The 23,056-nt window shown below is 35.9% G+C and overlaps 1 protein-coding gene across 8 annotated transcripts in view; it reads right to left on the reverse strand.

The window, feature by feature from the left end:
* Positions 1-23,056, reverse strand: part of wake (ankyrin repeat and fibronectin type III domain containing protein wide awake) — a 785,047-nt gene that overhangs the window by 371,513 nt on the left and 390,478 nt on the right. For all 8 annotated transcript variants that reach the window (XM_073958968.1, XM_073958961.1, XM_073958969.1 and 5 more), the window contains 2 exons: positions 18,608-18,765; positions 5,581-6,052 (listed from right to left, as the gene is read on the reverse strand). In XM_073958968.1, the coding sequence (XP_073815069.1) occupies positions 5,581-6,052; positions 18,608-18,765 (630 nt within the window). The remainder of the gene's footprint in view (positions 1-5,580; positions 6,053-18,607; positions 18,766-23,056) is intronic.

A 23,056-nucleotide genomic window follows, 5' to 3' on the forward strand; every position in this document is an offset into this window, starting at 1 on the left:
CAAACTATCCAAAAAAATTTCAAATAGCGCCTGGCAATACGCGGTGTTGCCTGGGCCAGGTGGTTTTCGTGCAGCCCTCGTATACGCTTTTTGCTAAAAATGAAAAAAGTTGGAAATAAATAAGTCGACAACAAAAGCCTCCAACTGAATGTGAGGAAACAATTAACTTTCTTCAAAATATTTCGGATTTTTCACGATATCTAAAAAATAAAATATGTTAGATCTTTCCTTGGTTAAATATAAACATTTTAAGACAAACACAAATCGGTCGTAAATTGGTCGAATTTTTGATTAAGGTATGAACGTCATTTCAGTTTTATATAATAGATTAAAGCTGTTTCTTTTTTATAAATATTTTTCAAATTTTTTTCACGGAGAGGTAAATGAAGTAGAGAAAATATTTGGTAAGTTCGACTACAAATATATAAAATATGTAATATGATCACAGGTTTTTGCAGATTTTTCAATTTTTTAATGGTAAACTAAAAGTCGCACATTGGTGGCAAATGTGAATTCTTTGACCAAAGGTCAATTTTTGTTGTTTTCTTTGTAATATGGAAGTGTTTTGTTTTTTTTCTAAATTTGCAATTAGCGTTGGACGAAAAGTTGTCAAAGTTGAAATTTGTTTACTGTGTTATTAATAGAGTTGAATGTGCAGTATTTTCTGATAATTTCTTGGTTATATAATCGCAATAAGAAACATTTAAAGGGTAAAACTCAAATATGGAGAAGAGAGACGAAAGTAAGTTGGTACATTTTCCCAAAAAGAACAGAAGAGAAATTCGGTCTAAGAACAAAGACAAATAACTTTAAATGAAATGAGCTTACACCTGGGACGTTTTTGCGGATTCTGAAACTACAATGTTCATAAATGAGAAAAATCAAAAATGTGAAATAATGGTTCTAGACCCCAAGTATGGCTGGCTGGTTCATACGACCGGATCAATCGCTTCGAACCAAATTTTGCACTGCCTAACATTTTGCCCAAACCTAGTCCTAAGTTCGAATGTAGGCAATATTTGTCTACTCCTTTGGGTATCTCCCCCACAAAAGTTCAATTTTTGAAAAATGTTGTGAACAATATCTCTACACGCAGAGAAAAAAATATGTTTGATCCAACAATATTCCAAGAGCAAAATATGTATTGTTAACATATTGTTGGATTCCTCATGTAGTATTGTAAATCCAAAAATAGTTTGTGTCAACTGAACAATATTTCTCTCTTTTCTTCGAAAATTTGTTTCTCTTCTCTCGCTATTCGATGCCGTGTTGAAAAAACAATTTTGGTGAGTTGTGGTGTGTTTGTATGACATGCTGCCTTTACCTTTGTTTTTGTGTGTATGTACTTGTGAGACTCTTGTTTTTATTTGTTTCTGTTTTGTTTCATTCTTCTTTCCTTTTCATGTTTGTTATGGTGTTTAATTATTCCTTATGTTGTGGTGGGTTCTTGTGGCTTTTTGTTTGTCTTTGTTGTCAGCCAATGCAGCAAACCATGTATTGTGTTCATCAATGATTGCAATATTATACGCGACATTTATATCCAAGTTATGCGAAAAGTGTATATGAGAAGTATATACACTCAAATCAAAAATTTCTGGGCTGGTTTTCTGTATTGACAATACTTTTTGTAAACAAAATTAGATTATGATAGTTCCTACAATCGGTATTGTTAACGATTTTAACAATATTGCGGAAATTCGAAAGTTGTTTTTGTTTTCTATGTTTGGAACAAAAGATGGTATTTTTGTATTTGGATTACAATGTTTGAACAAAACAAATACATTTTTGGAACCAAAACATATATTTTTGTTCCAACAAAAGCGAAAAGTATTTTTTCTCTGCGTGTAGGTCATAGGTTTAAGATTATTCAGTATTAAAATCAGCTGCCATCTAGTGCCAGACTATAAATGGTGGGCCGCAGAATAAGGCTGCCCTAGAATATTGGTTCTATGGATATATTAGGGTATAACTCTGTTATCTGACCGCGAGCAGTAACATAATTGGCATCAATGGAAAGGTCAAGAATTCTTCTTCCATATATGACTTACGTGGGCGGTATGTGTCTTCGAGGAAAAACGCTATAAGGTCTATATTAAAAATTTTACCAATTTTCAGACAAAAATGTTGGTTTTTTTAATCCGCTATATTTGTTGGATTTTATGTTGTGTTGGAGATTGTTTTGTTTCCCAAAGCCTATTTTTGCATCATAAGATAATCGCGACCTTTGATCATGTCATTTTGTATTAACAGCATAAAACAATTCGTACTGTATACCCCCTCCAGAGGGGAAAGGCGGGAGAATGTTACGCTTGTGGTTTCTTAAAACACTCTTCGCAGCAGCACAAAGTTGTAACCGGCGCATTGTCTTGATTTTTAAACTCTAAATATTTTTGGCCACTTTCTCCATACAAGTGGATCCACTGTGAGACGATTCGAATTCAAATTCGTTCGAATTACTACCAAACTCCTGTTATTGTAGTAAATTGTTGATTGAATGTGTTTTCATTCAATCAACAATTTTCTACAATAACAGGAGCTTGGTAGTAATTCGAATGAATGAAAAAATTTCAAAAAATATAATTTTGATAGTAGTTCGAACGAATTTTGGTTCGAATCGTCGTCTTAGTGAAACAGGCCATAATTCTTTGTAAATGACTTTTTGTATTATATTTAATACCATTAGTATAAATTTATATTGAGTTTTACTAATGTTGTATCCGTAAGGGCAACTCCAATTTTTTTTAAATACAGGGGTAAGTCTCTGGTTTACGATAGAAAAAATTAAGCTGCCCCCATCTGCCACCCTGTTAGATATTCCCCTTATACCACTCCTGTAAAATCGCCAAAATTCCGAAAATCTGGAGGTACGTTTATTTCGGAGCTACACCTAAACGTGGACATACATAGAACAGTTTTTGCAAGGACGTATGTTGTCCCTCAGAGTTCAAAATGCAAAATTACAGCCAAATCGGCTGAAAAATTTGGCTAAAATCGTCAAAATACCGAATATCCGGAGGTACGTTTATATGGGAGCTGTACCTAAACTTGCACATATATTGACCATTTATTGCGCGAAGGGATGGTGTTCCCTCCGAAGTCAAAATACAAAATTACAGTCAACTCGGTTAGAAAATCTGGCTAAAATCGTCAGAATACCGAATGTCGGGAGGTACGTTTATATGGGACCTATATCTAAACTTGGACTTATAATGAACATTTGTTGCAAGGAAGTATGTTGTTTCCTCAGAACATAAAATGCAAAATTACGGCCAAATCGATTGGAACATTTGGCTAAAATCGTCAAAATATAAAAAATCGGGCGGTACCTTTATATGGGGGTTAAACCCACATGTGGATCTACATCCATTAAAATTGGTTATAAAACAATGTTTAAATTTTCGAGGCGGTAGCTCGATTAGAACAATTTTTGGAACTCCTTTACATACAAGTGGGACTGTGCAGTCTAAGGTTATATCTCTGTCGGCAAGTCGAGAGATATGAGATATACCCAATTAATGGATCATAAAACTGAATATATTTAAATGGAAATTTCCGGCACTATTTGAAACAATCAATGTTGAATAGTTCTATTTCCCATTAACTCTTAACGTAAATAAATTTAAACAAATACAAGTGCCAATCTCAGCACTTTCTTTAAACAAATTTAGTTAGCGAGAAACTAAATTTTCAATGGGAACCCAGCAAAATGTTTGTAGCCAAAGAAGTAGTTAAATCATGAGTGCAAGTGATTTCGGACTACATCTTTTTACGTGAAAGAAGTCATGATTTTTACAAGGGCATGCACAGTGGATCCACTTGTATGGAGAAAGTGGCCAAAAATATTTCCCGTGTAAATATCAAGCTAATGCGCTTGTTATAGCTTTGTGCTGCTGCGAAGAGTGTTTTAAGAAGCTACGAGCGTAACATTCTCCCCCCTTTCCCCTCTGGAGGGGGTATACGGTAAGAATTGTTTTATGCTGTTAATACAAAATGACATGAACAGAGGTCGCGATTATCTTATGATGCAAAATAGGCTTGGGGAAACAAAACAATCTCCAAAACAACATAAAATCCAACCAATTTAGCAGATTAAAAAAATCAACATTTTTGTCTAAAAATTTGTAAAATTTTTAATATAAAACTTATAGCGTTCTTCCTGGAAGGCACGTACCGCCAACGTAAGACAACTTTGGAAGAAGATTTCTTCATCTTGCCACTGATACCAATTATGTTAATGTACGTGGTCAGATAACAGAGTTATACGCTAATATATCCATAGAAACCTTATTCTAGGCCAGCTTTTGTCAGCGGCCCACCATTTATAGTCTGGCACTAGATGGCAGCTGATTTTAATACTTAATAATCTTAAACCCATGAGCTACTTTGGACAATTATTCCCGAGGTGGGCACTGGTGGGCATTATAACTAAAACCTTAGGTCAAGTTTTAATATATGATCGAATTGGCATTACAAAATACACTAAGAAAGTATGCAGCTAACTAGAATTCCACAACATGCTAAAACACTATTTTTTAATGAAAATTAAGCTATTACCTCCTCCTTCAAAATCCACTATAATATTTTGCTACACGTATTAGTTTCGCGATATTTTGAATATATTTGCTTGCACTTAAAATGTAGGTTGTACTCACAACAAAAAATATTAGCCAAATGTTCCGACTTTTGAAGCTATTCTTAAGAAGATCGCGTTCGAATGAAACAAAAATTAATATATTTTTAAAAAGGTCCATGTCATAGCTTTCAGAGTTGCCATATGTTGTACCAAAATTTTGACATTAATTTTTTTATTTTTGGCCAATGGGTGGATCCACTGTGGCATGGTGCAGTGAGGATACTGTCTAATTTACTTCTTAAGCACACATTTTGCATTAGTTCTTTGTAGTGAATAAATCACAACAACATATGATACAACTACTTCTTTGGCTACAAACAAAGATGTAGTTCGAAATCACTTTTATTATTTTTTGTATACAAATTACTTTTTATGGATGCAAACATATTGCTGTTATTATAATTAACAAGAAACAAATTATGTTCTTTGTCTTTTAAAGTTTTTTTTTGCAAAATTTTGAAATTTTTAAAATGTGAAAATTTTGTGAAATGGATTCAAATCGGACATTGTCAAAATGTGAAGAACGGACTGCATTTTTCATGACTCTGCGTGGACTGCTTCAAAAAAAGCTATTCAATCACTACTTCACAAGGAACAACTTCAAATAAATTTTGCTGGGGAATTTAATGGAAATTATTTTTTTTTTAATATTTTTGCTGAAAATTGTTCACTAACAATATAACAAGAACCAAGACATGTACATTTTACATAAATTCGGTTTAAATTGAAATATTTCTCGGCTAAACCACTTACCTCAACAAAAATATTTCAATTAACATTTAATTTGCATATCAATGAATTTTTTTCTTTGTGTTAGAAAAAATTCCTTCTCTCTACATAAGAACAACAACAAAAACACATGCATTCACAGTAAATTCTGACATTGACCACAAAAAATCTTCTTGAGCAATTCATGTGAATTACTTTCTCCTGCTTCCTGTTCTTACCTCAGCAATACAGAACCATCAGCAGCATAACACTCAAAATCATCAGCCGTTGAGGATGTTGAGGCTCGGTACGGCATCGAAGCGTCCGGGGTTTGTGCACCAACACCATTGCCACCACCAGTGTTACTACAATTTCCGGCTGTGCCACTGCCACTGGCAATGGCCACATCGACTAGAGCAGCGCCAGCACTACCATGTGGAGTGCTACCAGAAGATTTACGACGATAGACCAGTGTTCCATCATCCTTGGGCAGGTTAAGTGATTTTATGCTTAGCGTATTGTTGTTGTTATTAAAATTGCTGCTTATGTTGTTGTTATTACTAATACTACTATTGTTGTTGTTGTTCCATGGGGCGCTGGTGCTTGCCGCAGACGTAGGTGTGGATGTTGCCGTTGTTGTTGTGTTACGTGTCAATAATGACCAACGATTTCCGCTACACGTTGATGCTCTGGTTGAGCTAAAACGTTCATCTAGTGTGGAAATGACATTGGTAGAAGAGAAAGAAGAAAAAAAAGTGAAAAAATTATCAATACTGAAAATATCGATACAGAGGACCATCAATACGTTGATGGTAGTGCCCCTACTTCACATTCACCCACCTATCCAATCGCAAAACGTTTCTCATGTGACTTTATTAAAGACGTTATTTTAAATTAAGACAAAATACAGACAAATCGATATTAACGAAGATAAATATCCATAATGACGGTCGTAATACTGTCTGTCCTTAAAGATAATAAAAAATGCTGAATGTAATAACGAAAAAGAATGATGAGCAAAATAATGGACATTTTTCAATAATGAGTAAAATTAAATAATTGTAATTTCCCACAGCCAGAAACAATAACAACAGATCTGATTGGTACGCGTACATTCAATGTAAGTTCATTAAATGTCTGACAATGCATTTTATTATGAAAGCATCAGCAGTGAATTGAAATGATTTCCATTGAAATGAAATGTGAAAAGGCTATTTTCAAGAAAACAATGACCTGCGATTCTGATAGGAATTGTGAAACATGTATTTAACCGCAATTTTAATTATATCGTTTTTGTTTTGTAATTTTTTGATTGACAGGCATACAATTAGAGGAGAGAAGAAAGAATTTTTAAATTGGGACAAAGACATCTGGCATCTTTGAGAATGTGAACTATGACCTTTGACTTCTTGTGATTGAACAACTGCACTTATAATGAGGGTATAGATAACATAAAGATGTGATTTGAGAGAAATACCATTAAGCATTTCTAATGAGAATTGTCAAATAAATACAGCCATAACGACGAAATTTTAAACATTTGACAATTTTAAGTTGGTGGTGAGATCAGCAAACTATGTATAACACCTTCGTAAACAAAGTCAAACTGTCCTAATGAATAAAATATGAATAAACGACACTGGGTTTAAGCTGACTGTAAAAAGGGGGATGAAAGATAGCAAACAACGGCCCTGAAATGGCAAAGCCCAGGACTCATCTTGGTCCCTCTTTTATCTAATATGGACACTGTCCTCCCCATGGTGTCAGCTGGGGAGTTGCTTTTAACACCTTTAACACCTAATGAGCTGACATGCGCTGCGCGTTCACCCATAAGAACGTTTGGCTAGTAACCCATCCCTCCAAAAAGTAATATACAAAGAAACAAGTAAAAAATATCAGTCGGCATTGCTGGCAGAGATATATGAATTGTAACTTTCATCTACGGACAGATCGTCTACAAAACCAAAGTTGTTTGTCCCAAAACTTATTTATTAAAGAGGGTTTCAGAATTTTTTGGCCTTTTTTTGACATTACATCTTGCCGACAAAAAAGTGGATTAGGATGAATGCTATAAAGTGTTGCGGAGGAAGTACATGGAGGAATTGATGGACTATGTCGCATTTTGGAAGTGGATATTAGTTTGAGAATCATTTCTTTTCGATATATAGCGCCCACTAGTCATTTCAGTTCGACACCGTATAACTTAGATCGTTTAGACCACTATGTTAGGAAACAGGTATTTAACCGCAATTTTGCCACGAAAAACATAATATCGCTGTAAACAGGACCACAACAAATAGCATCGGTATACATTTCCAAAGGATCTTCGAACACTTCGAGCACTTAAACAAACATGTTGAACTTTTGTGGGGGAGATACCCTAAGGGGGAGACGAATATGGACCATTTTCGAATACGGACAAAATATTAGGAGATCCAGAGTTTTGACCAAATCGGTTGCTCCCTTCAACTGTGACACATTTAAGTGACATTTTTTTCAATTTGTGGGGGGAGGTTCCAGAAGTTCTGGGCTGATATTGTCCATCTTCCAACTTAAACTCTGTCTGGCTGGCTGGAGCGCACGATAACTCTCGAACGGATAAACCGATTCAAACCAAATTTTGAGTATGGTAATATTTTGACCAAACTTACTTTAAGTTCGAAGAAGAACCATATCGGTCCACCCCTTCCGGTGCCTCCCCCACAATAGTTCGAAAATGTTCGTGAAATTCGTGCACACGATAACTCTTGAAAAGAGTAACCGATTTGGCCCATACTTTGCACATCGTGAAATTTCTATCAGACTTAGATGAGGTTCCAATATGGACGCAATTGTTTAACTCCTTCGGGTACCTTCCACACAAAATTTCGAAAAAGTTCAGTTTAGAACCTGCTCTAGAATCGCTTTAATTTTTGTTGTAACAACTTGTATTCACTGTCCCCTATACGACGCACAGTGTCCGATTTTCCAAAAAACCTGGCCAAAAATCGAAAAAAATGTATCAATTTACACTAATAAGGGTCAGATATTGTTTATAGGATCCCAGTGCGTGCACTTATGAAAAAATATATACATTTCTTGTTTAATAAGTGGGTATAAATGCAGGTCGAAGTGACCCTATTTGGAATTTGTTTTTTTTTTCAATATTGAAGTTGTTTATAAATCTATGATAATATGCAAAATAAACAACGGTTATTAAATATTTCCTTTTTGTAATTGTAATGAAAGGTATGTGAAACGTATTTAAGATGTTCAGTGTCGCCAATGAATTGTGCGTTCTTTAATAACACTCTGCTACAGTGAAAATTTGCAGGGGTTCTAATGCATAAATTCGGGTTTGTGGGAGTACATAGAAGACGAAAATACCTTTGGTTTCTTTGGGTCACTTCGGTTTTTGATTTTATAACGTTAAATGTAGTGAAAAATGGGCTTTCTTGGATTTTCAACTTTAAACGGACATTAGTTCTTTTTTCCACAACCGATTTTCACCAAAGGTAAAGGTACCAATCTTTTATAAAGGAAACAAGTGAGAAAAGGCTATAGTCGGTACGGGGCCGACTATGTGATACCCTACACCACTACCTCTGTGAATAATCTTTTCACTCGAAAACATTTCTTTTATGGAGATACGAAAGTTTTCACCTATCTGGCTTTTATACCAAATGACTTAAGGCGAAGTGAACCAAAATAATTAATATTTAATTTTATATTTGACTACTGTCGACATCACCAACATCAATAGGCTTCTATCTCTGTGAGAAAATTTCGTGATGATCCGATCAAAATTCCGACCTGTAGTGTGATTGCAGAAAAAGTGGAAAAAAGGATGCATTAACGACTATTGCGATATCTCTATTATTTGACTACCTACGCCAACCTACTTTGCATAATTTCAAAGATGTGATTTTCTACTTTCTTAGTCTGGCTTTGCTTTTAGAAGGTCCCCAACCAAAGGTGTGATATCCGTCATTATTATTAAAATCGCAAAAATGAGAAGTTGGGGTTTATTTGCGACTATTGCGATATCTTCGTTGTTAGACCAGCTACGACAACCTACGTTACATTGCTGTAAAGGTGATATTTTATATATATTGACTTTTTCTCCAAATAAAGTTTTTGCTCATTCTGACCCCTAAATATTATCCGACCATCATAAAAATCAATAGGCTTCTTCCTTTGTGAGACCCTCATTAACCCTCGAAATTTCGTGACGATCCGATCAAAATTGCGCCCAGTAGCGTGATTTCCGAAAAAATGGAAAAATGGGATGTATTATCGAATATTGCGATATCTCCGTTATTTGGTCACCTACGCCGACCTAGTTTGCATCATTGTAAAGATGGGATCTTCTACTTTCATAGTAAGGTTTTGCTTTTGGAAAGTATCCAACCAAAGCTGTGATATTCGTCATTATAACTCAAATCGCAAAAATGAAAATTTGGTTTTAATTTGCGACTATTGTGATATCTTCGTTGTTTGATCGCCCACGAGAACCTGCTTTACATCGTTAGAAAGGTGATATTTTCTAATTTCATTGTCAGGTTTTGCTTTTGGTATACCCCTTATTTATAATTATTCGACCCTCACCAAAATCAATAGGCTTCTTCCTCTTTAAGATCCCCATTAACTCTCAAAAATTCGTGACGATCCGATCAAAATTGCGGCCTGTAGCTCGATTTCAAAAAAATGTAAAAATGGGATGAATTACCGACTATTGTGATATCTCCGCTATTTAGTCACCTACGCCGACCTAGTTTGCATCATTGTAAAGGTGGAATCTTCTACTTTCATAGTCAGGCTTTGCTTTTGGAAAGTCCCCAGCCAAAGCTGTGATATTCGTCATTATAACTAAAATCGCAAACATGAAAATTTGGGGTTTATTTGCGACTATTGTGATATCTTCGTTGTTTGATCACCTACAAGAACCTACTTTACATCATTAGAAAGGTGATATTTTCTACTTTCATTGCCTACTTTTGCTTTTGGTATACCCCATACAGAAGCTGAGATATTGGCTTTGGAAAAAAACTTTGTCTTTTTATCCACATAAGTTTTTTGAACATTCCGACCCCTAAATATTATCCGACCATCACCAAAATCAATAGGCTTCTTCCCCTCCGGGACCCCCATCAACACCCAAAATTTCGTGACGATCCGATCAAAATTGCGACCTGTAGCGTGATTACAAGGTTTAGATGGACAGACGGACAGACGGACGGACGGACGGACGGACGGATGGACTGACGGACGGACACACATAGCCAGATCGACTCAGCTCGTTGAGACATTCATTTTGATATAGATAAGTATGGGTCTACGACCATTATTTCGATGCGTTACAAACTTTTTGGCCAAAACCAACTTATAATACCCTCCCCACATAGTGGTGTAGGGTATAAATATGAAAAAAAAACAAAAAGTTGAAACACAAAAAATGACATAGCGCATTCATTTTTCAAACCGATTTCGTTAGTTTTTCCCATTTTGGAAAGCCAACTAAATTTCCTACTTGCTAGCAGTAATTAATTGTACTGTTAGGTATCGTTTACGCAGCCTTGAGCACAAGGAAAAACCTGTTACTGTTTTTAATGGGTTTTTGTCACATATAAACCACTATTATTTAGCCATTTGTTAACCGATTTTAAAAATCTATGGCTTATTCGAAAGACATTATTCTCCCCTTAGTAGGGAAAAATAGGGTGTGCAAATCGGTTGTGGAGAAAAGAAGTAATGTTCGTTTAAAGTTGAAAATCCAAGAATGCCTATTTTTCGCTACACTTACCGTTATAAAACCAAAAACCGAAGTGACCCAAAGAAACCAAAGGTATTTTCGTCTTCTATGGACTCCCACAAAACCGAATTTATGCATCAGAACACCTGCAAAAATTTTTTCTCAACTTTTGTATCAGAGTGTAATTGATGTCCGTACTTGTTAATTTGTTTCAAGATCAATTTTCACAATAAATTAGGAAAATAGTTGTGAGTAAGATCGAGTTGGGCCGTGTAATTTATCATTTCATAAAAAAGGAAGGTTTTTTTTACCAATTTCCATCGAAACATCCTGCACATATTTGCACTTTTTGTTTTTATGTGATATTTTGTCTTGCAGGTATGTACAGATTTTCTTTCATTCAGAATGTCAGAATATGGTATAGGGTCACTTTCTGGCGTTTGGGTATAATTTGGAGTTTTGGTATATTCTAAGACCTATAGTAAAATTTTATGACGAACAAATTTCTGATCTGATCCGATCACATGTTATAGGAGATTTTAAATATTTGTGGAAAAAGGGGCCAAAAGGACCACTTTTATGACTCGCACGAGGGTTAATTTTTTTAAGAAAAATATTCCTCGCATTCTTGTCAGTATAGTTACCAAAGACATTATACACCTAAAGTGCAAGGATTCCAAGTGATCTTAACTTAAATATTTCCAAAACTGTAGAAATGGTGGAAGCTTGCAACCCTATTTTAGTTTCTTGGTTTTTTGGCAAAATTGATACCGACATTTTCTTAGTATGTAATACAAATAGAGATTTCTTTTCTTTGGTAACTTATAGTGAAATTTAGCAGAGAACATTTTTGTTTTTGACGGCATTCTTCTAAAATGATGCTTTGTATGACAATTTTGCCAAAACTCACATGAAGTACGCCCTTAACCCTAAAATGTGTTTATAATTTGTGTTTATAAATTTGTAGAATATTTTGATCCGATAAGATCACATTTTATAGGAGGGGGACCAAAAAGACCCCTTAAATGACCGCCTGAAGGTTAAATAATATCAAAAATGTAATCAGCGCACTATAGGTCAAACTGGCCATTTTATTGGCCAAAAGTCTTAAAGTTAAAACAAGTATTTGGTTTAAGTTAATATAGCGTTTTTAGATTCAGGGAGAAAAATGGAACAACGTGTGCCAAAAAATTAACCCTTTATGGACCAAATACACAACTGGTACCTTAACCCTTTGGGGACAAAAACTGGAAGGTCTGTTATTTGTCTGCAGAATTGAAGGCATCGACGTCCGATAAGTGCAGAAGCTTTTTTGTTGTGTTTCGTTTTAATTTTAATGTGAATATGGCTTAATGTGAATATGGCTTAATGTGAATATGGCTTTAATGTGAATATGGCTTACCTTGAAAATCCCACAATATGATGTGACATATTTTGACTATAACTGCATATTTTTATAAAAGATTTGTAAATAATTTGACTTTAGAACACAGCAGAATGCTGTAGACTCCAATTTGGCTAACATTATTTGGTAAGAGGTTTAACCCTGAGTTCAAAACAATCAATATTATGGAAAATATGGTAACCTAAAAAAAGTTGTATAATTATTGTTGAGCAAATTTACGCAAAACCACATAAAATTTTCTGCATTCGGCACGAGTTAATGAGCCAATTTCAATTTTCACTTTCATTGCCGAACGTTGCCGAGACTTTAAAAGCGTACATAACCTCAAAATTTTCTACTTTCTTCGAAAATTCAAAGTTAACACCCATTTAATAACTATTTATACACATAAATGATGATAGGAGTACATTTTTGATAAATATATATCGAATACTTTCTAATCAAATCGTTACTTATGATAATATTGTGATTTTGTTCCACCTTGATCGTATACAAGTAAACATATTTCGTTAACAAGTTTTTAAAGGTATTTGGTTAATACATATTTGGCAGCCTGCTATGTAACGGTATAATTTCTCATACAAAAATAAAATTTATTTTTATTATATTTGAAGTGTTTCTTACAAGAAAGTAACACAAAATAAGTGAAAATACAAAGTGCGAAATCTGACTTTTGGCCAATAAAATGGGCTGTTTGACCTATAGTGCAGCGGCCCGAAAAACATAAGAACCAAAGGTTAGGTCAAAATCCATTCATTTTTAGAGTTTTGGCCAGGTTTTTCGGAAAATCGGACACTGTGCGACGGTACAATTCTCATCAGGGACAAGTCCATACTTTCTGAGAAAAAGTCAAGAAAGTTGCAAAAAAAAACCCTATGACCCCGTGTGTAATAGTTGGAGCGCAAGATAAGTCTCGAACGGATCTGCCGCTTCGGTCCAAAATTTGGCCTTCGTAATATCTTGTATAAACTAAGTTGAAGTTCGAAGATAAGCTATATCGGTCTACCTCCGCCACAAAAGTTCAAAAATGTTCGGGAAAATTGTGCTCACTATAACTCTTGAAGGGAATAACCGGTTTGGTCAATACTTTACACATCCTAATATATCTATCAGATATAGATCTGGTTCGAATATGGACTATATTTGTCTACTCCTTCTTGTACCTCTCACACAAAATTTCTGGTAAGTTCACTTTAAGACCTGCCCTCGAATCACTTTGATTTTTGTTGAAGCGATTTGCATCCGCTACCTGCATTACGACGGTAAAAGTCGGCAAGTTCATACTTCTTAAGAAAATATCCCGAAAGGTGTAAAAAACCCCCTATGACACCAGACGTAGTGGCTGGAGAACATCATAACTGTCGAACTGATCAACCGATTTGGTCTAAAATTTGTCATATTTTGTCCAAACTTAGTTTTTCGTTCAAAGATGGGCAATACAGGTCCACAACTACCGGTACTACCCCCCAAATATTTAAAAATGTTACTAAAATGGTATGCACGATATCTCTTGAACGGGACAAGCAATTTGGTTCACACTTTGGATCTCCTAATATTTTGTCCAAATTTCGTTTAACCTCCACCACAAAAGTTCAACATTTGGGATCCTTGGGAAATAGATAACGATGCTGTTCGTTGTGGTCCTGTTTACAGCGATATTATGTTTTCCGTGGACAAGTCCATGCTTCCTGGCATACTGGTACACAAGTTATACGATGAAACACTGAAATTACTAGTGGGAGCGATATCTATCGAAAAGATATGACTCACAAAATAAGATACACTTCCACAATGGACTATGCCGGTCCATTCCTTCAAGTACCTCCCCCGGCAAAGCCGACTGATACTTTTTTCTTGGTTTTCTTTTTATTTCGAGTGAGCTTTGCAGGGATACCAAATTCAGACATGGCTTGGAATACCTTAGAACGTAGGGGGCTGTCGAAGGCTGCTTTATAATCGACAAAAAGGTGGTGGGTGTCGATCTGCATCTCTTGGGTCTTATCCAGGATTTGCTTGCCGCAGGGTAAATATCTGGTCAATGGTCGATTTACCAGGTCTAAAGCCGCATTGGTATGGCCCAATTATTATACCCTACACCACTATGTGGGGAGGGTATTATAAGTTGGTTTTGGCCAAAAAGTTTGTAACGCATCGAAATAATGGTCGTAGACCCATACTTATATATATCAAAATGAATGTCTCGACGAGCTGAGTCGATCTGGCTATGTGTGTCCGTCCGTCAGTCCGTCCGTCCGTCCGTCTGTCTGTCCGTCTGTCCATCTAAACCTTGTAATCACGCTACAGGCCGCAATTTTGATCGGATCGTCACGAAATTTTGGATGTTGATGGAGGTCCCGGAGGGGTATAACAAAAGCAAAACCTGACAATGAAAGCAGAAAATATCACCTTTCTAATGATGTAAAGTAGGTGCTCGTAGGTGATCAAACAACGAAGATATCGCAGTAGTAGCAAATAAAACCCCAATTTTCATTTTTGCGATTTTAATTATATTGACAAATATCACAGCTTTGGTTGAAAATTTTCCAAAAGCAAAGCCTGACTATGGAAGTAGAAGATCCCGTCTTTACAACGATGCAAACTAGGTCGTCGTAGGTAACTAAATAACGGAGATATCGCAATAGTCGGTAATACATCCCATTTTTCTATTTTTTTTTGGGAAATCACGATACAGGTCGCAATATTGATCGGATCGTCACGGAAATTTCAGGGTTAATGGGGGTCTCACAGATGAAGAAGCATATTGATTTTGGTGATGGTCGGATAATATTTAGGGGTCAGAATGGGCAAACACATATTTGGAGAAAAGTCAACATTTTATTTCAAAGCCAATATCTCTGTTTCTTTAAGAGGTATATCAAAAGCAAAACCTAGCAAGGAAAGTAGAAAATATCACCTTTACAACGGTGTAAAGCAGATTGTCGTAGGTGGTCAAATAGCAAAGATATAGCAATACCCAATAATGCATCCCATTTCCGATTTTTTTTGTAATCACGCCACGGGTCGCAATTTTGATCGGATCGTCACGAAAGTTTAGGGGTTAATGGGGGACCCACAGAGGAAGAAGCCTACTGATTTTAATGATGGTCGGATAATATTCAAGGGTCGGAATGTGCAAAAACTTATTTGGAGAAAAGGTCTATGTTTTATTTCAAAGCCAATATCTCTGTTTCTTTAAGAGGTATATCAAAAGCAAAACCTAGCAAGGAAAGTAGAAAATATCACCTTTACAACTATGTAAAGCAGGTTGTCGTAGCTGCTCAAACAACAGAGATATCGCAATAGTCGGTAATGCATACCATTTTCCGATTTGTTTGTAATTACGCTACAGGTCGCAATTTTAATCGGATCGTCACGAATTTTTTGGGAGTTGATGCGGGTCCCACATAGGAAGAAGCCTATTGATTTTGGTGATAGCCGGATAATATTTAGGGGTCGGAATGGGGAAAAACTGATTTGGAGACAAATTCAAAGTTTTATTCTTTGTGAATATATTGGCTTCTAGTAGGGGTATTCCAACGACAAAGCCTGTCAATGGAAGAAGAAAATATTACCTTTACATTGGTGTAAAGCAGGTTGGCGAAGGTGGTCAAACAAGGGAGATACCACAATAGTCGGTAATGCATCCAATTCTTCCATTTGTTTGCAATCAAGCTACATGTCGTAATTTGGTCACGAAATTTTGGTTGCTTATGGGGGTCTCAGCGACAAAGAGGCATATTATTTTTGGTGGTAGTCGGTTTATATTCCCTAAAAGAAATGTTTACCAGTGAAAAGCTTATGCACAGGGGTAGTGGTGTAGGGTATCACATGGTCGGCCCCGTCCCGACTATAGCCTTTGCTCACTTGTTTATTAATTATTATTATTAATCAGCGTGTTGCTTCCTGTTTTGAACAGCGCGGCTGGTAAGCCATCAGCTACTGCTGCCTTATTATTCTTCAGTCGGTTTATTGCTGTCTTTACCCCATCTTACCTGGGCGGTATACATTCAATACCATCTTCTGGGATTGGATCTGTGGTATATTCGCCGTCTTCGCTACTATCGGATATCAACACGTTGGAAAAATGTTCTCTCCATATCCAAATTACCTTGCTGGTCTCTACAGGAGGATGTGTTGTACTGATGGCTTTCAGTTTGACGTTTCACTCTTTGGTAGAACTTTCGGACTTCATGCTGGCTACTGTACTTCTCGATTTTTTCACACTCTCGCCTTTCTATTTCTCTCTTTTTCCTGCGGAAAAGACGTTTCTCCTTTTCTTCCGATACCTCTCTCGCACTCGAGGAGTGCCTTCATTAAGCAATTGGGTCAGCTGAGTGGAATATGCTGTGGCTATATGCTGTGACTGCAGCTTACCGATGTCTATCTTTTGTGTTGTATCTGTTCGTCCTTTATTTGAAACGTTTAGACGGAAACGTACCTTTGCTGCAACAAGGTAGTGGTCCGAATCTATGTTTGCTCCTCAGAACGATCGTACATCCAACACGCTCGATGAATGTCTTCCATCTATCACAACATGATCAATTTGAGTACTTGTTCTTTGATCTGGAGACAGCCAGCTACCCTTATGAATATCGAGATGCAGATTCAGATGGACGAACAGAGCTAAATCGACTTCAAACTGTCTGAAACGGATTTCAAACATTCTTGAGATTTTAAACCATTTCTCCCTCGTTAGCCTAAAGGCTAAGGGTATACAAAATGAATGTTAGAAATTGTTTGTGTTGTACAGCGTAATAGAATGAGTCACCTTGGTATTGTTTTGTAGCCTTTTCTGTATGAGGTCATATCGGCCTTGAAATTTGTAAGTACAATCGACAGTACGCAAGCTAGACCACCTCTATAAAGAGTTCAGACATTACTGGTGTAAAGTCGCATATGCCTATAAACGTTTGCGGTTCTCGTTTTTTTCAATGTGCGTTTTTTTAGGGAGGGTTTAAAATTAAACACATGGGTTTCAACGTTCTTACAGGTGAACGTGGATTTGGGTGTTCAAAGACTCACACCGTTAGACAGGGATCGACCCAGGGGTTTAGCTATATTTTCTTGACAAAGTTTCAAACCATTACGGACTCCCTTTATATATGCATTTATGCACGAACAAATTGTTTTCATTTATACGAAATTTTAATGCACACATTTTACAACCAACGATCATAAATTGTCTGACCAATTTGTTTTACCCCGCTGGACATGTGTGTGGTGTTAGCCTTAAATTATCTGTTAATAAAATTTAACAGATTACAACGAAATTGTTTTTAATTGAATAAACATAGCAATAATAACAATTTCATGGAATTTGTCCTTTAGTCTCGGTTTTCAATGGCAGTTATGGAAAAAAAAGTGAAAGCAAATCATGAAATTGGGGGGATATGGAGATTTCACAATGGCAATGTCAGCACTGAATGTCCTCTGTTTGGAAAAAATGTTGCTGGGGACTTGTTTTCAATAACACCAACATCAACACTAAATGCATGTCCTAGACAACGGTTATTAGTGGTGATGCTGAATATTTAAATATAATAAAACAATAACAGTAACAATAGAGAGTATAAGTTAATTTATTATACAATTTCATGAGGGACATTCCAGGAATACAACCATGAAGAGAGGATATAAAAGCACTTAAGCTGGATTTGTTGCTTGGTAATGGTAAATGACAAGGAGAAAAACAACAACTTGTGTTTGTTTCATTTTTTCTTCTTCTTGTTCGTGATGATAATGCAAATGCCAAAAAATATAAATGAAGGTGTGTGTGTGAATCGTTTTGTCTATATCTACTACTATCCAATGGTTTCTTCTTCTTTCATGTCGCCAAAAAAGCAATGCCATGGCAAAGAAATGCTTTTGTATGTTTTTTTTGTGGGTCCTTACTGCCTTGGCATGTCAACAACTCTGTCAATAATGAAGACAATAGCGATAGTAAGAAGGTAAGCGATAGTGATGCTCTTGTTGTGGTTGCCATGGTTTTCCTAAATACATACACCCACACACAAAATACACTTTACATTTTAAGCAGATTGTGTGCTTAAGGATGGGCTGGGGTGGTGATTGGATGTAAGGGCTTTGGCTCTTAAGCGAATACCATAGCATTGGTTTTTTGCTTACTTACCCCATTGGAATTGTGATTTATCGGTGTGCAGGGATACAACCGGTATACCCGGAACTATGATTGCAGGCAATGTCCGTGAACGTAGCAAAGGTGGTGGTACTTTGCCACGACCAGAACGTCCTTGTTGATTATTGAGTGCAGCATTTAAGGCTTGAGCTCTGAAAGAGGAAAAAATCAAAGAGAGAGAGAATAAAAAATGCAGTGTTATTTAAAGACATTTTTGTTTTTGAAAGCAGATTTATGTAATTTTTATTTTTAAATAGCTAAACATAATTTTGGAAAACATATGATATTCACGGTGCGCCTTAACTTAATTTAAATGAAAGGTGCTCACACCTGGGAAGTTTTTGCAGATTCTGAAACTACAATGTTCATAGATAAGAAAAATAAAAAAAATCGACGGAGGGATTTTCAAATAAATTTGACCCCAAAGTTCACATTTTTAGGGGGTTTGTAGGTTTTCACGATTTTGCTTGAAAATCTCAAATCCTATCGTAATGGGGCTAAAAAAATGTTATTCTCTACAAGATTGACCTTTATGACATTTTCCTAGGTTTTACCATTTTTGAGATGTAGAAGTTCAAATTGGGACAATCATATCAATGAGTGCATATCTCTCTCATATCAATGAGTGCACCCCGATTCATATTAGCTCAATGATATCGGACCTACTCTTTATCGCCGAGTCCGAACGGCGTGTCATACGACACCACTTGTAGAGAAGTTTTACATGGCTGAAATACTCAGGAAATGTCGCCAACATTACTGAGGGGTATTTTGCAACCGTTGAAAATTTGTTGATGTTGCCGGGCCTGGGAATCGAACCAACGACCTTCAGCGTGCAAGGCGGGTGTGCATACCATTGCACCACGGTGGCACGGTGCGCCTTAACTAACTTTAAATTCAAACCGCTTACACCTGATTCTGAAAAAGCAATCCAGAAACAAGAACAAAATGGCAACAGGGTTTTTAAAAAAATCGCGGTCAAAGTTCACATTTTTAGGTTTTCAGGATTTTGCTTGGAAGCGGCAAGCCTTATCGAAATGGGACTAAAGAAAATATTGTAGATTTGAAAATTCTCTACAATATTTTCTTTAGTCTCATTTCGATAGGACTTGCCGTTTCCAAGCAAAATCGTGAAAGCCTAAAAAAGCCTTACAATGTGTACTTTGACCGCGATTCATTTGAAAATCTCAACGGCGATTTTTTCTTCTTTTTGAATTTTTCTCATCTATGAACATTGCTGTTTCAGAATCCGCAAAAACTTACCAGGTGTAAGCAGTTTTCATTTGAAGTTAGTTAAGGCGCCCCGTGCATGGCATTGTTCTATAAGGAGGCTATACAGTCAATGCATTGAACTTCTATATCTCAAAAATGGTAAAACCTAGGAAAATGTCATAAAGGTTAATATGGTAGAGAATTGTCACTGCTGCAACATTTTCTTTAGTCCCATTACGATAGGACTTGCGGTTTCTAAGCAAAGTCGTGAAAACCTAGAAAACACCTAAAAATGTGAATTTTTACCGCGATTTTTTTGTTTTTTGATGTTTCTTATCTATGAACATTGCAGTTTCATTTAAAGTTAGTTAAGGCACACCGTCATTTCGTTTAAAAATTTAAAATATGGCCACCGCCAAAAAATCGGTAAAAATAGAAGGCAAATATATGAATGAAAGAAAAAAAAAAGAAAAATTGACAACTCTGTTGCTATCGGTAGGACTTATTCCGTTTAGTACCATTTAGCATTTTAATTTTAAGTATTTTTTGTAAACAAGCTTCTTTACGCATTACAAGTAATCTGAAAAGTAATGGTTACTACTTAAAAAAATTACAAGGCAACCCTACTTACTTTACTCTTCACTAAGTAATGGGGACGGTGGTACAGTGTGTGTGTCCGACTATAAATCCTAGGGTTGTGTGTTCAACGCTCAACGTCGGCACGCGATTTTTTGTTAATTAAAAAATAACAGTTCCTGGTGCACATGTGCACTGCACATTTAAGTTCTTGAGCAACCCTTATTCTTGTGCGTGGCACAGTGAGTAGTGTCTTTTGCTAGAAATCAGAGGGTTCGTGGGTTCAATTCGGCCAGACAGCGAAATAAAATAAAAGTAAGAAGTGTGATGAAATTAAAAACAAATTCTCTACATTAACTGTTCTAAAAATTAGTTACGGCTGCCAAAAATCCCTTACAAAACCCATGATTTTGGGAGGACTTCTTTTGCTGGGATTTAGTACTTTTCGTACAAATAGGTACGAATTAAAAAAATACTCCAGTTCTCTCCGCTCACCCAAATCCAGATTGTACCAAATTTAGTACCATTTATTACTTTTCGTACACATAAGTACGAATTTCCAAAGCTACCTCCATATATTAATCTTTCACTTTAATAGTAATCTAAATCCAGAATTTCAGGATTCCAGCGACATCCGTTTAGTCATTTTCGTACGTACAAGTACAATTTTCCCAAGCTAACTGAATCCTACACTTCGGCAGTAATCTTAATTCCAAATTTCAGGACTACAGTGCTATCCGTTCACCCAAATCAAAATTGTACTAAATTTAGTACCATTTAGTACTTTTCATAAACATAAGTACGAGTTTCCACTACAGTTATGTCAGTTCCATATCTCAAGATTCCTGTTCTATATGTGCACCCAATTCCAAATTGTACCAAACATAGTACCATTTAGTACTCAATACTAAACTCCAAGAGTAATCTTAATTCCTAATTTCAGGGTTCCAGCTCTATCCGTTCACCCAAATCCACATTGTACCAAATGTAGTACCATTTATTACTTTCCGTATCCATAAGTACGAATTTACAAAACAACATCAATCCTGCACTCCGACTATAATCTTAATTCCAAATTTCAGGATTCCAGCTCTATCCGTTACCCAATACCACATTGTACCGTATTTCCAAAAATACTCTCATGTCTCAATCCTACACTTCAACTGTAATCTTAATTCGAAATTTCAAGTTTCCACCTGCATCCGTTCACACAAATCCAAGTTGTACTAAATTTAGTACCATTTAGTACTTTTCGTACACATAAGTACGAATTTCCAAAACCATTTCCTTATATCAGCACCACCTCCCAAACTTGATTCCCATACCAAATTTCAAGATTCTAGCCTATATCCGTTCAATATATGCGATTGGTACAAAATTTAGTAACTTTTAGTACTTTTCGTGCGCTTATAGTTCGACTTTTCAAAAACCTTTGGTACATCTTTCTAACTCTTTTTTACATTTTTGTATTGATGACATGCGTTATACAAATTTCATTGCTTTACATCTAACATTTTAAGTACTTACCCTTCAAATCAATGAAATAATTAAATGAAATTAAAAGCAAATATGTATTCGATTTTATTTTACATTGTATAGAGAAGTGTAAGAAGAAAGTCTGTCGAAGTCTGTAATTTCTGTAAATTGTAGATGTAAATTGAAAAAATGTCCTTGCCTCAACCGTTGGCAAAATGTCTGTTTATTGTTTATCAGAAATCATTTAAATTATATGAATGAGTGAATTTCAAAAATAAATGATGTGGTTGTTTGCATTTTACATCTTCTTAGAATTGAGGAATTTTTAATTGATTGTAAACATTATTGAGCGCATTGATGCATTAAAGAGGTAAGATTTTTGTTTGTTAGTGTGTAACGAAACTTTTGGGTATTGGAAAAATGTATTTATTAAAAGTGAGAACGTACTTATGTGGCTTGGATTGTTCCATAAGCCTAATTACGTTTGTTCTTCAATCTTGAAAACCATGTTTTAATATTTCATGTTAAACACCTCCATTCCAGGTCTCAAGCCCAGATTAATAATTATGAGTGGTTTAGGTGATTGGTTAGTAACCCGCCTAGTTCCTAGTTCTTTGTACTAGTTCCAAAACGTATGAGTAACATCATGAAATATAACGTGTTATAGTAAGTATACGCAGTTTGTTCGAAGAAAAAATATGGGCCATTGGAACTGCGAAGTGAACTAGATAGTTCCATATAGTTCCTTTGGACAACTCTATTATTTAAACACATTTTTTTAAATATATGAGTTTTTATAAGAGTTATATGAGCTTTATTTAAACCCAAGGAGTATTTATACCCTATACCACAATGTGGAAAAGGGTATAATAAGTTTGTTTTCCCAAAAATTCATGTAACGCCGCGAAATATTCGTCGTAGACCCCTCATGTGGTATACCAAACTTCATATCTCGACGAGATAAAGCGATTTAGCGATGTGTGTCCGTCCGTCCGTCCGTCCGTCTGTCCGTCCATTAAAAATTGTAATCAAGCTAGAGGCCGCAATTATGGACCGATTGTCACGAAATTTAGTATGGAGGTCGGGTTTGGACCAGAATAGAACTGATTAGTTTTTGGCGATGATCGTGAAATGTTAAAGGGATGAAATGGACCAAAAACAAAATTTTTGCTCGATTTT

Source organism: Musca autumnalis, unplaced genomic scaffold (assembly GCF_047663935.1).
Source record: "Musca autumnalis isolate F117 unplaced genomic scaffold, ASM4766393v1 scaffold_1, whole genome shotgun sequence".
Classification (NCBI taxonomy): domain Eukaryota; kingdom Metazoa; phylum Arthropoda; class Insecta; order Diptera; family Muscidae; genus Musca; species Musca autumnalis.